General features: G+C 45.2%; 1 protein-coding gene across 1 annotated transcript in view; it reads left to right on the top strand.

Moving 5' to 3' along the window:
- Positions 1-15,923, top strand: part of RNF130 (ring finger protein 130) — a 110,514-nt gene that overhangs the window by 85,074 nt on the left and 9,517 nt on the right. The window contains exons 4-7 of the mRNA XM_025387977.1: positions 1,906-1,977; positions 3,868-3,950; positions 11,370-11,466; positions 14,227-14,431. Of these exons, the coding sequence (XP_025243762.1) occupies positions 1,906-1,977; positions 3,868-3,950; positions 11,370-11,466; positions 14,227-14,431 (457 nt within the window). The remainder of the gene's footprint in view (positions 1-1,905; positions 1,978-3,867; positions 3,951-11,369; positions 11,467-14,226; positions 14,432-15,923) is intronic.

Below are 15,923 nucleotides of genomic sequence, written 5' to 3'. Positions count from 1 at the left end.
TAGATCATGGAGGGATGGGGTGGCGGGAGGAGGGAATTAAGAAGGGGCGCAAAGAAATTTGGGGATGTGATCGATGCACTGTCTTAATTGTAGCTAGGTTTTCATAGGTCATGAAAACAAAAGTATAGATTTCATATGCAACTTCAAACTGTAACTTTAAATATATGTCAAGGTGTAGATTTTAAATATATGCAGTCTATCTTATGTCAATTCTATCTCCATAAGGCGGTTTAAAACCAGCGTGATAGAGGGAACTCATAGATTAGGCTTCGAAGACAGAGCAGCCACACGCAGTGTGTGGATTTTATATCTCGATTCAAACAAGCCAGCTACTTAAAGACATTCTGTAAACACCTAGGGAACTTGTAGTGTAGTGTGAGTACTGGATAATGTTGATTAATCATTGTTACTTTTGTTAGGAAAGATAATGGCATCTAACAAAAGCCCGTATCTATTAGAGGTGCTTAGTGAGAATTTTATGGCTGAAATGATGGGATGCTTACGATATGCTTCAGAATCATCTAACACAATAAAGAGGGGAAACAGATAAAAACTAGAAGTAAAATTCTGGTAACTGAAGCGGGATGCTAGATACATAGGGAAGGCTTTATTATTAAATTATTCTCTGTTCTTTTGTGTATTTAAAACTTTCCCCTACATTTTTTCTTACATGTTTGTATGGGTTTTTAACATTCTTAAGGTCTCTGTTGTTTTGGTCCCCCTCGCTCCGTCAGGAGCAGCATCTGCCTTCCCTGCAGGGTAGGGCACGGATGTGTCTAGAGGGACCGTCTCCCTGATGTGCCAGGGACAGTCTTGGTTTGTGCCCCGTGTCCCAGTGTGAATGTTCTAGGGCCCTCTGATTCACAAAGCTTTTCTAACTTGAACAGGAAAGCAGATGCTCTCCTTAGTTTTCTTCACATACCTGTTCTTTACACTTATTTATCTTTACCAGATTATGACTTTGCCTGGAACCTCCTCCTATCCCTACACCCGGAACCGCCTCCTAACCCTATGCCTTTCCCATCTCACCCCTTCCCAGTCTTAACCCAGGCCTCGACTCCTCAAGACCTTCCTTGATGTTCCTCCCCTGCCTCGCCCCACCCCTCCTAGTCACCTCCTCTGTGCTGCCACCTGGCCCTGGGCATGCTTGAGGGTTCACCATTAATGTAACTGTTCCCAGTTCAGTGAGCTTTTCAAGGGTAGGGATCACCATCTCTTCATCTTTGGGTTGTTGGTGCCAAGCAGTGCTAGCAGTATCTGGGAGAATGTTGCATAAATCCAGCCCTGGAGATTCTCTGACCTCACCCTTAGAGGTAATGAAAACAGCTCAACCCTGGAAGGTAAATACACCTTCCTAGGATGACAGAGGATAGTATAGTAGAGCCAGAAGTAGAGCTGTGACGCGTTCCTTCTCTTCACGCTTGATGATGTGATAAGCAATTTCAAGGAGCAATCAGGGTTTCCCTTTTCTAAGACAGCATTTACACACCTCATGGTGATCATTCCTTGAGCAGACTCCAAAAGCCATTAGAGCAGCAGGAATGGCTCTGGAGTGTACAAGAAGTGGGTTTGATAATGCTGTGATACTTCAAATGTTTATTCAACACAAAATGCAGCAATTATGACACCTGACTTTTTTACTGCTGGAGAATTGAAGACCTATATTTCTAGGGAGTTTGACCTAACAGGGTGCTGTAACACTTTTTATTATTCAACCAGAATGCTGAATCTGTGGCACAGCCACCAGTTTTTCTATCTAAAAAAAAATTTTATCATTCTCTTATATGTAGGACATGGAGAGGAATGTAGTAAAATGGAGACTTTATACTTTTAATTGCTTAGAAATAAAGTACGTCATTCAGAGACCTTACACTTAATATCTCTTTTTATTTGCAATTTTCACAGCGTCGTCTTGGAGATGCAGCTAAGAAAGCCATCAGTAAATTGACAACCAGGACAGTAAAGAAGGGTGACAAGGTACTGTAATGAACTAACTTTAGCACTGTAAAAATAATCAAACAGTTTTGTTTTTGTTTGGTGGGAGAGGACACACCCTAATTGTTTACATTTCATTTGTTAGATTTTCTCCCAACTATACTACCTAATGCTTTATTTTAAACTACTTTCTTACAGTAACTCTAGCTGTGTTTTCCTACAGAGTTTTCTTCTGCTAAAACCTAGCATACATTTTCAGAGAATTCTAGTGGGACCATTTGTGCGTTAAAAAGCCAGGAGATGTGTGTTTTCTTCCTATACTTCCTGGGACTTTGCTGTGTCTCTTGTTTTATTTTTTCACTAATTACATGGAGAATTGAAGACCTGTATTTCTAGGGAGTTTCACCTAAAAAGGGGCTCTCTTTACAATGGGTCGAGCAGTTTGAAAGGAGAGCAAAGTGTGTCAGGGTCATCGCTGGTGGCTTGGAGGACCGGGGAGAGAGGCAGTGTCAGAGTGTGTCAGGGTCATCGCTGGTGGCTTGGAGGACCGGGGAGAGAGGCGGTGTCAGGCTGCTGTGGTGGAGACCTCTGACTGACATCCCCCTCTCAGAGCTCTAGTTACGGTAGAGCCCTGCTTCTCCGCTAGAAGGACACAGCTGCACCTTAGTGCTGCCCCTACATTCAGAGTGTTCAAGGTTTTCTAGAATGGGAAAAAGGAATCTCAGAAGGCATGAAACCAAGACTGTCTCCTGCCCCACACCCAATTCTAATATTTAAGCACAGAGTTGTGCCTGGAAGAATAATTTCGTATGATTCTCTGTCTTCCTAAGTTTTACCAGTTTCTTGGACTTTACCCATTGTATTCCCATTGCCTTGATACCACCGTATCTAGTTGCCTTTGAAACAACTTCAGAAGGTGGAGACATTCTTAGTGAACTTTATTGTGCACCAAGGAAACAGAAAAGGGGGGAAATCACTCAAGAAAATATAAGTAGCATCAAAACAGCTTGCATTTCAGTGGCAGAGGAGTGGTAACCAGTGTAACAGTGTAAATGTGTTCTTGGCCTGGTGGCCTCAGCTGCCACATTAGGATGAAATTCCCTGGAGCGGATTTAACCGACCCATCTTACATTGTATCCCAGGCCAGCACAGTTATTTCCTTTAATTATTAAAGCCAATTCATCTTAGTTTGTACCTGCTAGACCTGGCAAGAGTTGTCCACTGAGTTTCAGTCCAAGTGACAATGACGTGGCAAACAGTCTGTTTTCCTGGCTTATGGCGTGTTTTGTTTTATGACAACTTTTGCAAAACCCCTTCTCAGTCCTAGGAGGAAGGAATTCAATTAATTTGGTGTCTAAATACCTGGCTGACTCTTTCTCACTCTTGATGAAGACCAAGTATTGAATTGAGCCAGTGACTCTTCTCCATCCCCAATCTGTGACCAGATTCACAGCTCCCATTCTTGGGGTGGGTTTCTAGACAGCAGTCTGCTGGGACTTGACTCACCATCTTTCCTGTCTGTACTTAGGTGTGTCTTTAAGTGAGCATCCTGGTGAGCTTCCAGACTGTCAAACATAGCAGTGAAACCTCTTCAGACCAATCAGTAGTACAGGGGCAATGAGGGATGGGGAGATCATGATGGTCCAAGCTGATTCTAACCTTGAAAAAATTAGAATTACGACTTAATTTTTGTAAGACATATCATAAACAGAATTAATACAGATTGTTAAAATTTTAAAAACAAAATAGATTGGCTTAGACATAATTTGGGCCATTATAGTTAGGCAAATAAAAACAAATTAATTTTAATAATTTTTCACTTTATAACACTTGCTTACCATAGTAGCCACAGAAAGATTCTGAGCTGAATCGCATCCCAGCCATTTGTCTACTTGCAGCATGTGACTTTTGTTTCTGTACTTTTCATTTTAGGAAACTGACCCAGACTTTGATCATTGCGCAGTCTGCATAGAGAGCTATAAGCAGAATGATGTCGTCCGAATTCTCCCCTGCAAGTATGTCAACTTCATTTGTTTGAAAAAGAATGATATTAATGTGCTTTGTATGCCTCCTTTTCAGAGTGGGCATCTCCCTTGCTTTTGAGTGCCCCCCACCCCGTGGCTTTCTGGAGGCCACGTCCGCTGTGCGTTGCTGGCCATGGGGCTGCGGCCGACAGGGAGTGGTGCTGCTCAGCAGGTGCAGGCTGCACAGCCTTCCTAGGTGTAGCCAGTATGCGACGTGCACGCAGCCTCCGGACTCCCCAGACACAGCCTAGGAGTGTTGAGGTTGAGAATTCTTGTTCTGTGGTTTCAATCGTCTTTTTACGTTTGTTTTCTTTCTTTCTTTCTTTCTTTTTTCTTTTCTTTTTCTTTTTCTTTTTCTTTTTGAATCAGAGTCTCGCTCTGTCACCCAGGCTGGAGTGCAGTGGTGCAATCTCAGCTTACTGCAAGCTCCGCCTCCTGGGTTCAAGCAATTCTCCTGCCTCAGCCTCCCGAGTAGCTGGGATTATAGGCACCCACCACCACACCCTGCTAATTTTTGTATTTTTAGTAGAGACAGGGTTTCATCATGTTGGCCAGGCTGGTCTTGAACTCCTGACCTCAGGTGATCCACCAGTCTCAGCCTCCCAAAGTGCTGGGATTACAGGCGTGAGCCACCTCACCCGGCCTGTTTTCTTTAAAGATGGGGTTCTTGCTGTGTTGCCCACAGCTGAACATGAACTCCTGGACTCAAGCAGTTCTCCTGCCTTGTCCTCTCAGAATGTTGGGATTACACGCGTGAGCCACTGTGCTCGGCATTGATTTGTGATTCATGTAGGTTTCAAACACAGTCCCTTGTTCCTATCCATCTTAGACTACATCGCTAGGCCCTTCAGTGAGACTTCCATCGAGCTCACCTGGCTCTGGGTACAACAACTCCAGGGACTTGGATTAAATATTTTTCTAAACCTGGATGATGCAAAATGGAGAGAACTGATACCTGCTTTGTGCCTGCTCTGGTTCAGGTGCTCTGCTCTGAGCAGACTATACTCACTTCTCCTGTAATTCTCTCAGCAGTCCTAAGAGGGTGTTTTTCCCCGTTGTACAGTGAAGGATGGTGAGCCAATGGCAGGTTCCAGGTTGCACATTCAGAAATGGCAGAGGCTCCCCACACAGGACCCAGGCTTCCCTCCGTGAGGAGAAGTTCCGCCTGCGCCTGGGCGCCCTGGAAACGGCGCATTGGTTTCTCCCATGGCTCCTCTCGAGCTGGGGAGTGTGAAACCAAGATACACAGTTCTGAGTGTCAATTGGATAAATAGGAAATCACCTGCCAAGAAGCCTAAAACCAAAGAGTTCGCCTCTTCTCCCGTCTATTTAAAAGACATCCACACAACTCCAGCCTTATAATATGGAGCATGTGAATTAATAAAATAATCGTGAGTTGTTATCTCCATGAGGCTACCGGTCTTATTTTACTTACAAAGCATCTATTTTGAGTCTAGGAAAATCTGTTTTTTTTTTAAAAAAAAAATCAAACTGAAGAAGAATTACATATACTGAAACAGAAATCCAAGATTCTAGAAGTCAAGTCATTCTAGTTTATGTATAAAGGAAAATCTATAAAACTAAATGTAGGCTGTCCTATAGAAAATTAAACTATGGAACAACCAGTCTTCCTTCACATGCAGTCATTGATGGTCTAAATGTGAGGCTAAAGGAAATGCACATGCAAGTGCAAATCAGAAGAAGGGCCAGCGGGACACAGGGAGGTGTCATCCACACTTGCCTGCTTCAACACTGGAATGACCAGGAGAAGCCAAGGCTCTCCAAATTCTGTCTTGCTATTTCAGCCCAGGATCCTCTAGAACCACATGGTACCTAAAAATGAGGGCCTCCAAAACCATTCACGGGCATTACTAAAATGAGGGGGTCCTCAGGAGAGGCTCGGCCTAAAGTAGGTTGTTCTGGGAGCTTCATCCCATTATCTTCATCCCTTCAGTGTTGACTTTTCCACAGTTTCATTTGGAGTTATCTTTTTCCTTTTGTATAATTTTTATTTTTTGTAGAGTTGGGGTCTCACTGTGTTGCCCAGGCTGCTGTGAACTCCTGGCCTCAAGTAATCCTCCCACCCTAGCATCCTAATGTGCTGGGATCACAGGCATGAGCCTGACGTCTGTCCCTCTTCTTAAAATTTAGTTCAGTGCTTTCCAGATGTGACTGTGCATCAGAGTCTTTAGGAGGCTTTCAGAAACATCCCGAGTGGAGGCCAGGCGTATGCACTTATATTATAAGTTCCTGCCCGATTCTGATGCTGCAAGGCCACGCCCTCCAGCAAGGTCCAGGCCATGGTTGATCTGAACCATTTCTGCAGCTGCACCTGCCACCATAGAAGTGGTTTGTGTTTGTGGTCTGCTTATGAGTGTTAGAATTTTTGGCATACTTCTTTCGTTGCACCCTCTATGGTACTGTCACTCGGCTGTCTTTCAGGACTGGGTCATTGTGTTACTATCCGTGCTCACTGCCCTGGCCGAGTGTAGAGTTTTCCCTGTTGCTGTGGAACTGAGCGGCTGTTTGTTCCTCTGACACCCCCTGCGTCACCAAGCTGTAACTTTCCCTAGACTGCACCGCACAGCCTGCTCATCACAGCACCCCATCTCACTGCCACGTAGCAACAGTGCAATTATCAGGTGTAGTGCAAATTAACTTTATACATCAAGCAGTACTTGTGACAGTCTTTAACCTAGAGCAGCATTTCTCCACCTTGGCACTGTCGACATTTGGGACCAGGTCATTGTTTGGGGGTGTGGGCATTGCAGTGTCCTTGGCCTCTACCCACTAGGTGTCAGTAGCACCCACCCACACACAGTTGTGACAACGAAAGCTGCCTCCAGATGAGAACCACTGAGCTGAGGATGGCTGTGCGCCTCTTCAAGCCTCTCCTCAGCAGATGCCACTCGCAGAGCTGCGCCTTCGCTGTCGCCAAGCTGCCGCTTACAGAATTCCTTCTGCCTTGGGACGCCTCCCCGCCCCTAGTGTCTTTGAAGCCAGAGTCGTTGTCACCTGCTGTGGCTCTCTGTACCTCATGTTGCTAAGCGGTTCTGCTCCCTCACCATCCTCCCATGGGACTGAACTGACTTGGCAGACAGAGCCTCCCTGCCAGGCCTGCCTCTGCGCAGAGCCCTGCCCCCACCTGGCTGGCGTCCCGTGTTCGTCACAGCAGCACCTGCAGGTGTGTTCACTCTACTTCAGCACCTTAACTCACACGCTTACTCTCCACTCTCAGAGGACCCCTTCACCATCGACTTCCCAGAGGAAGCAATGGGTGGAATTCCTCGGCCTGCTGACCCGGGCACTCAGGCTGGAGAGGCCGTCTGCTGTGGTCCATGCCGCCCCTCCCCGCGCCGCTGCGTGCCTGCTCTCTCCCTTCCTCAGGGTCTCGTTCTGTTGGCTGGCTGCTCCTTCCAGTGTTCTGTCTCCACTCGCCGGCATCTCGTCACACTCGTATTTCCCAGTCCAGTTTTTAAAACTGTCTTTCAAAGCCATCACCCTCCAAGTACCGCCCCACGGCCTCTCCTCCGTGAGAGAGGGAGATGGGCCTGGACACCTTTGTGTGCATCTTAACAATTCACAAGCTCAGGTAGGGCTTTCTATCCAGAACTGTCCAGCCTCTCAGGGATTGCCTGCTTCTTGCCACGTGACCTTTCCTTTTCCTCTTCTGTCACACTGTTTACTGTGGACAGGTGGCAGTTGGCATGGTGGAGGGGCCTGCTCCTCGGCTCAGTGATCACAGCTGATTCTCCTTTGGATGTTAGCCAGCAGGTCTTAGAAACTGAGGAACTGGTCACCTCGTCTTATTTAGACCTCTTAAAGGTTAGTCATAGGAGTTTTTAGTAGTTAGAAGTACTTTTTCAGAAGTGGAGTGCTGCAGTGTGGATGGATGAACGTATGTTTCCATGCCACTTTGGGAGCTAAAGCGGGGGGCCGGCACTGCAGATGTCTGGAGGCTCCACTGCAACGGAGGGTCTGTAGAGACGGTGACTGCTGCCAGCCCCAGTGTGTCTGAGGCACCACTGCAACGGAGGGCCTATAGAGACAGTGACTGCCGCCAGCCCCAGCTAGCAGAAGAGAGTTTCTGTCTGTGACCTTTAATAATTCTGCATCCTTTTATATTTGCCAGGTTCTTAAACGGCACCAAGAGGCTGCAGAGCTGTGAGAGCAACTCACCTTCCTCCCACAGAGCCTCCCCTCCCACAGCGCTCTTCCACTCACTCTAGTTTATGGCATGTGTGGGACATAGGAAAGGGGAGGGCACTGAATTTCATTATTGCTGGGTTTGTTCCTTTCATGTTTGTTTCTCATTCTGTATCCCAAAGTGTTTCTCATAGGAATAAAGGACTTGTTGAAGTTCGGTATGCTTGTGCTTTTCATGTTTCACTGTCCACATGTTACCTGCTTTCTGTCCCAGTGCACCACCCACCCACCCTATGTGTGGCGGGCCTGTTCTGCATTTATGTGTGTTTTATCACGTGAGTGGGGAGCTTCTTTTCAAGGCCCCACTTGCCCCAGGTGTGTCTTTCTGAGGCCTCCTGGGTGTCCATGGAGCACCTTCCACAGTGAGAGCCCACAGCCATAGTGAGGGCAAGCATGGTTAGGCGTGCAGGAGTGTGACCAGTTGGTGGGGCTGCTCTGCCCGTGTGGTAGCCCTGCATGTGCTCAGCCTTGGCACTTCTCTGAGTAGTCCACACGCTGTGTTGCATTGACTGCTCCAAACACCTCCCCAGGTAGATTAAACGCCCTGGCCCAGTCCTTAGCTGAGAGCTCTGCACGGCAGAAAGGTGGTTTGCCAAGCACCACACCGGTGTAGCAGAACTTTGCCTAGAAGGGAAGGAAAGGCCACGATGAGTTCAGTGAAAGTTGCACTGAAGAGACCAGCAGGAGGATTAGACAATGGGTGATGGGGGACAAAGTACCGCATTCAGGGCAGCTGCCTGTGGAGATCACAGAAGAGACAGGAAGGAGAGGAGGGCCGTGGGTGAAGAGAACAGCCACCCAGCTTTGTTAGTGAAAGTGAGGGATGTGCCGTGGGAATTTGAGACTGAAGATCTCTGGGTGAGTTACACGGAAGCTGGACTAGTGGGGAATTTGGAAAGATAATTAGGAAGGAAGGGTGTTTAGTGCTCTGAGGTAGGGGTCAGGGGTAAGAGAGAGATGGGGTGGATGGAGAGCCCAAAGACCAGAAATATTTCAGGTTTTCAGTTAGCTAAAGAAGGAAGGTTTTCTAAATTTGTCGCCAGAGAACCAGTTGGTCTTTTTTGTTTTTCTTCATAGTACCCTACAGCCTAGAGGAGAAATTTTTAATTGTTTAGTAAAACAGAGGGGCGGATACTTCTTTTATATCAGTAATCCTGGAAGGAAACAGTTACTGAAGAACCCAAACATATTTGTAACTAATTTCAGGTTAAAGAAACAGGCAGAGAACACTGAACTCATGCAGCTTTAAAAAGAAAATACAAGGATTATACCATTTGCTTCTTTCAGAATAAAGAAAGACAGGACAATCAGAAAAGGGAAAAGCAAAAACGCCCCAGTAGGGAGCACCAGGACCACACCTCTATCCCCCCAGGTGGCTGCTGCGGCTTTACCAGGTCTCCACCAACAGTTCAGCAAGCCCAGCCACCCCCCAACCCCATCTGGATACCTCTCACTTCTGTACCAGAGCCCCGATCAGAACACAGCACCTAGGCCTCCCCCGACCCCCAGCGGGATACCTCCCATTCCTGCACCAGAGCCCTGATCAGAGGTCACAGCACCGTATCTCTTCTGTTACCTGTCAGTTGGCCAAGTCCCATCATCCGCCCTGCGTAGGCCTGACCTGCAGCACCTCTGGCCACCCCACCCTAGTGCTAACCCAGTGCACAGGTCGTACCCCTCCTGAACATGTATGCAAGGTACCAGGCAATTGCGTCCCTGTGACTTTCTAGAGGGAGGTTCTGTAATTTATATCAGATCTAAGGGAGTTTGTATTCACCAAAAGGGTTAAGAAGCCTGTTGTGGTCTTTGCTGGTCAGCAGCCAGCATTAGTGCAGTTGACCCCTGCTGGAAAGGCCAGGCTGGCCCTGGGGACACCCTGTAGTAAGGAACCGCGCCACACACAGGCTACGAGGAATAAGACATGATGCCTTAGTACTGAATGTATTTGGGGCTTACCTATGGATTGGCGGGTTTCCAGCCCTTAAGTAAAAGCTTTAAGGTTTAAATAAATGCCTTGGGGTGATGGTTCTGGTTATTTCATTGTCTGCGAATTTAAGACTAGACTGACAAATCTATTCTTCAAGATCTTTACTCTTGTCCCCAAAGAAATGAGCGTAAGGCCGTCAAACAGTGATAGGCAGACATGTGCGTATATTGTTCAGGCCGAAGTTGTAAGTTGTAAGCATGAACGTGTGTTCCAGATCCCAACAGAAATGGAGTTTTCTAGACCTCTTTTTTATAAATCAAAACTGCATTTTAAAACAGCTATAAATAACATTAACTTGGAAATTGACAAAGTTGTAAAGGTATACCGTGGTTCACTTTGGCATCTTACTCAAAACTTTCTTTTATCTTATCCCAAACTCAGATTAGTGTTTCTTCCAAAGCTGCCCTGAATGTCTGTCCTGGCACCCACCTTCTCCCTGTTTGGCCAGGACTCTAGGGCTTCCGAAAACTGCTGGGCCAGGTGCTAGAGCTTGAGAAGTAATTTCTGCAGCTCCTGCAGTCTTTCTTCCCTTCCAGAGGGCACAAGTTCCTTTTTTCAAGAATGCAAAACCCTCTGACTGACTTATTTCCAGTCACAAGGCTGTGGCTTTCTACTTTCTTCAGTAAGAGAGAAAATCACCCATCCTTCCCCTTTAACATTTCAGCTGAAAATTGCTAAGTGTTACTTGAATCTAGGCACAGTTTACCCCTTAAAATAGCTTCAACTTCCCTGTAGCTTTTATAAACATTCAACACAAATTGCTCAGAAGTTTTTAAAAATGACATTCAAACAGGGTTCCATAAAACTAATAACTATACAGAAAACTCTTTTCATTTAACCATGATTTAATATCTTTTTGAAATTCCATTTTTCTATGTTAGCTATTGTAGAAAGCATAACTGGTTTATAAAGTGTGATTGTTTTCATTCTTAATAAATTTTCTAAGTTTCCTTTAGTCCTTTTTGGATTTTGGTAAAATAAAAGGTCCAAACAATCAGATCCTACTTACTAGTTCTTTCACAGTGTTGTACATATGAGGTTGGGTTCAGGAGATTTTCTGCAAGTTATATTTTAATAAATTCCCAATATTTGTCTCTTGGGGCTTAAAATATGTTCTGAAAGGGGGGAAAACAGACTAAAAATTCCCTTTGTTTCCATTTTGGCCTAATAAATTTCTCGGTGTGTAATTTGTGACATAACTCTGCATTATTTTATAGGCATGTTTTCCACAAATCCTGCGTGGATCCCTGGCTTAGTGAACACTGTACCTGTCCTATGTGCAAACTTAATATATTGAAGGCCTTGGGAATTGTGGTATGTTTCCTATTTTATTTGTTATCACTTTTATGTATTATTATATGTATGTGTAATACAGTATAACGCAATTGGCATAATAGGAGGCGTGACTAAGACACACAAGAAAACACTGGCTATATTTGCCATGTAACCATGTAAGCCCAACAGGACCTTTTTTCCATATTACTGAGAAGTCTAACCCATCTCAGAGAACTCCTGGAAGAGAAGGTAAATAACTGTACTAGTCCTTTTTTTTTTCTTTTATTAAATTTAAGAGACAAGGTTTCACTCTGTGGCCCAACTGCAGTGTAGTGGTGCAGTCATAGCTTACTATAACCTCGAACTCCTGGGCTCAAGCAGTCCTCCCACCTCAGCCTTCTGAGTAGCTGGGACTACAGGCACACACCACCATGCCTGGCTAACTTGTTTTTGTTTTTGTTTTTTTTGAGAGGGAGTTTCACTCTTGTTGCCAGGCTGGGTACAATGGCACAATCTTGGCTCACTATAGCCTCTGCCTCCTAGGTTCAAGCGATCCTCCTGCCTCAGCCTTCTGAGTAGCTGAGATTGCAGGCACCTGTCACCACCCCCGGCTAATTTCTTGTGTTTTTAGTAGAGACAGGGTTTCACCATGTTGTCCAGGCTGGTCTCCCTGACCTCAAGTGATCCACCCGCCTCAGCCTCGCAAAGTGCTGAGATTACAGGCATGAGCCACCGTGCCTGGCCACTTTTTTATGTTTTGAAGAGACAAGATGTTCAGGCTGGTCTCAAACTCCTGGCCTCAAGTGATCCTCCTGCCTCAGCCTCCCAAAGTGCTGAGATTGTAGGCGTGAGTCACCACACCTGGCATGGTCCACTTTTAAAAGTGTGCTTCTGTTGGGTATGAGATGGAGTATGAGATGAAGAAAGAGAGAAGGACATGATTTTTCTTCATTCCAACATCTTTTTTTAAAAGGTAGGCTGTATGCTGTTGACTCTGTTCCAGTCGTAATCTCCTCTGTGCTTGGCATAATATAAAACTATGTTCTTTAGCCTGAAGTTTGACTTTGATCTCTTGGGGGTTGGTAAGTTGCAAGCAGAGAAGGCAGACAGTGCCTGAAGCCCAAGGAGAACTGTTGGCAACCATAGCCTGGCAGGGGCCGTCGCCAGGTGTGCCAGAGTCCAGCTGTGGCAGGTGCCAGGTCCACACTGACTTGAGTAACCAAGGACCTTGGTTAGTCCTTGCCTAAGAGAAGCATGTATATCCAGGGTTGCGCTTTCTTATCAGAAAATAACATAGTTTCTGGCCTCAAAGAATGAAAGCATGATCTCCCTATGGAACAAGAAGTTTAGTTTGATCCAGCAGATGAACTCGCCTTAGCTTGCAACCCAAAGAAGGTCGAAGTCATTAAATACACTGTCAAACACAGTTTCAGTGTATACAGTTGGGCAGTAATGCCCCATTTGTCCTTTGTCTCCAGAGATCATGTCAGTGGTGATGCCATTTAACATGGGATTACTGGAAGTATTGGGTGTTACTGACACCATGGACTGGATAATCCCTTCTTGTTGGGGCTGTCTTACTGTGTCGTCCAGGCTGGAGTGCAGTGGCGCGATTCTCCTGCCTCAGCCTCCCGAGTAGCTGGGACTACAGGCGCCCGCCACCACGCCCGGCTAATTTTTTATATTTTTAGTAGAGACGGGGTTTCACCGTGTTAGCCAGGATGGTCTCCATCTCCTGACCTCGTGATCTGCCCGCCTCAGCCTCCCAGTGTGCTGGGGTTACAGGCGTGAGCCACCGCGCCCGGCCTGTTTGTTAAGTATATTAAGTGCTAATACTTTTCTCCTCTGTTTATAACAAAAATCCTTCTAAAATGTATTGCAGGTTATCATGGATCCTTACATGTAGTGAACATAAAAAAACCTCTTCTAACTGGGTATGAGTCTGAGCATCACTTAGTACACTGTGTTTTGCTTTTTTTAAAATAAGGCTTTGAGATGACCTGAGACGGTTCTTTTGCCCAGAAAGTCATTGGTTCCAGGTTTGCTTGGCTGAAACTTCTCTCTAGAAACATACAAACTTCTCACAGCCATCCCTCCCAGCTCTGCTTCTTATGTGCGGCCTGCTGCTGCATGCTGAGAGAACCAAAGGTTGTTAGGTAAACCAAACATCCACATTGTTACAGTGGAAGACTTTTGGCGCTCACTTTTTAATTAGTAGACTTTGGCCCTAAGCAGCTCTATACCTCTCCCTCAGGATTAGGTGCTTAGGTTTTGAAACAGATGATTTTCTTATAGTTCAAAAGTCTTTTCAACTTTGACCTCCTCTTGGTTTGATGCTTTACTTGTGTTTAAAGGCAGACGATACTTAAAAACTGACTACCAGAGAAATGGGGCTTTCGGAGAAGTTAGTAGGATGACAGAGGTGTTTCCTATTACCTGGGATGCTTCAACACGGACATTTACCATGAAGTAAAGTAGTAGTTCACTGTTTTAAACTGGATGTTTGGTATCTTTACGTTAATGATTACGACTCCCTGTGCCTGTGGGCCATGACCAGTTTTCTCTGATCTGCAGTGAATTTTGGTTTTCCTTTGTACCATTTCTGAGAAGAGATCTCTGTGCCTTTTGAAGAAAAACTCTTAGGGTGAGAGGAGAGGAGTAGGTAGGTGGGCAGATAAATGAGAGGATATCACAGGGAAATAACTTAGTAAGGTCTTTGCAACAGGGCGTCAAACTTTAGAATCTTATGAAAGGATTTGTTTTCCTTACAATTATTTTTAACCTAGAAATATTTTGCAGCCGAATTTGCCATGTACTGATAACGTAGCATTCGATATGGAAAGGCTCACCAGAACCCAAGCTGTAAACCGAAGATCAGCCCTTGGCGACCTTGCTGGCGACAACTCCCTCGGCCTTGAGCCACTTCGAACTTCGGGGATCTCGCCTCTTCCTCAGGATGGGGAGCTCACTCCGAGAACAGGAGAAATCAACATTGCAGTAACAAGTAAGTGGGGGCCTCCGCTCAGGCACAGGGCATGTGGCTGCCTATATGGGCATTCGGGACCATCAGGAGAGTCAAGGCACTCGCCTCAGCCTGCAACACAGACTGTAACCAAGAAAGGGATGTGTGTTTCTGTTAAAACAGGTATTTGGAAGAATGAAACTTTATTTATGATAAGTAGCTGGTGTGTTTGTGTATAATTAATAGGAATAGCTGCATTTGATGAGTAGCTGTTGAGGTCTGTCTTAGTCACTGTATTATAAACCTTGTTTTGAAATCATTGCCTTACAAACAGGCATTTAAAAGGAGATGCTGGAAGGTGACACAGGCCCCCAGCAGCATTGCTGGTGTGTTGTATGCTGTGAGCACTGGTGTTCTCCACCTCCGGGACTACAGGCTACTTAGTGGGAAACTCATCTATAATTTGAACCTAAAAATTCACAGTTCTTGGAACATAGCCTGTTGCGCACTTTATTTTAAGTTTTTTATGGAAGTTTGGTCTCTTAGCACTTAACTCTTTGGTATAATTGTACATGAGGTAGGAGAAAAGCCAAAGGACAGTCTGCCTGAAAAAAAATAGCGTGAGCAAGTTATGAAAATCTTCACATTGCACTGTCGACAAGCAGGAAAGAAATGCCGAGTATTTTGATGGCAGTGCCTGAGGACGGTGTGAGTGAGCTGACGGCGTGTGTGTGGGCCTCACAGACATTCACCCCTCAACAAGCCAGCTTTTCTCTTCACTTCCATTCTTTACATGTTGTTTTCATCTAACAACCTTTCACCCATCTTCCTTGTTGCTGCTCTGCTGTTGCCTTTTCCAGTACCTGCTGCTGCTTGCCTAGAGCGTCAGACCCTGAGGCTGGTGGGACTCTGGGAGTCAGTGAAAAGGATGACACTGTTACAAAATGTTTTCTCCTTTACATATTAAGACTTGTGTGGTCTGTTCAATCAAAGTATTCATGTTTTTAACCAACCAGACATTATTGTTAGAAAATGGTTCCCCAGGTTTTATTCTGTCATCTGTCTACACTCAAGAGAGCCCTCATTCAGTTATGCAATAGAGAAAACTATGCTTTGAGCGTAGTTTGGCTCATTTCTCACCATCTCTCAGTGATTCATTTTGATAGCATTTCATGGTTTTCTTTCTTTGGTGTTTAGGTTTTGTGGTCTACAGTTTTAAAACTTGATTGAGTAGCAATAAAGAACACAAAGGTTGTTGGTTTATTAGTGAGTTTTTCAGGTCCTTCATTGATCAAACATTTATTGAGCACCTACTACTTACTACATTAAATACTGATCCCATTATGTTTTATATAGAAATGTCCTTTCAAAACCTTATGCTTTGATGATACAAAAAATTACTTCATGTACCAAATTAATCATCTTTAGCAGAATTTACACGATGTTAATAAATAAAATTCATGTGATTGAACTAAACCACAGCTACCTCTGCTTTCCCTCTGAAGCTCTGTAGCACCATAGCAACCACAATGCA

This window comes from Theropithecus gelada, chromosome 6 (assembly GCF_003255815.1).
Source record: "Theropithecus gelada isolate Dixy chromosome 6, Tgel_1.0, whole genome shotgun sequence".
Taxonomy (NCBI): Eukaryota; Metazoa; Chordata; class Mammalia; order Primates; family Cercopithecidae; genus Theropithecus; species Theropithecus gelada.
This window is presented reverse-complemented; position numbering and strand designations above follow the sequence as displayed.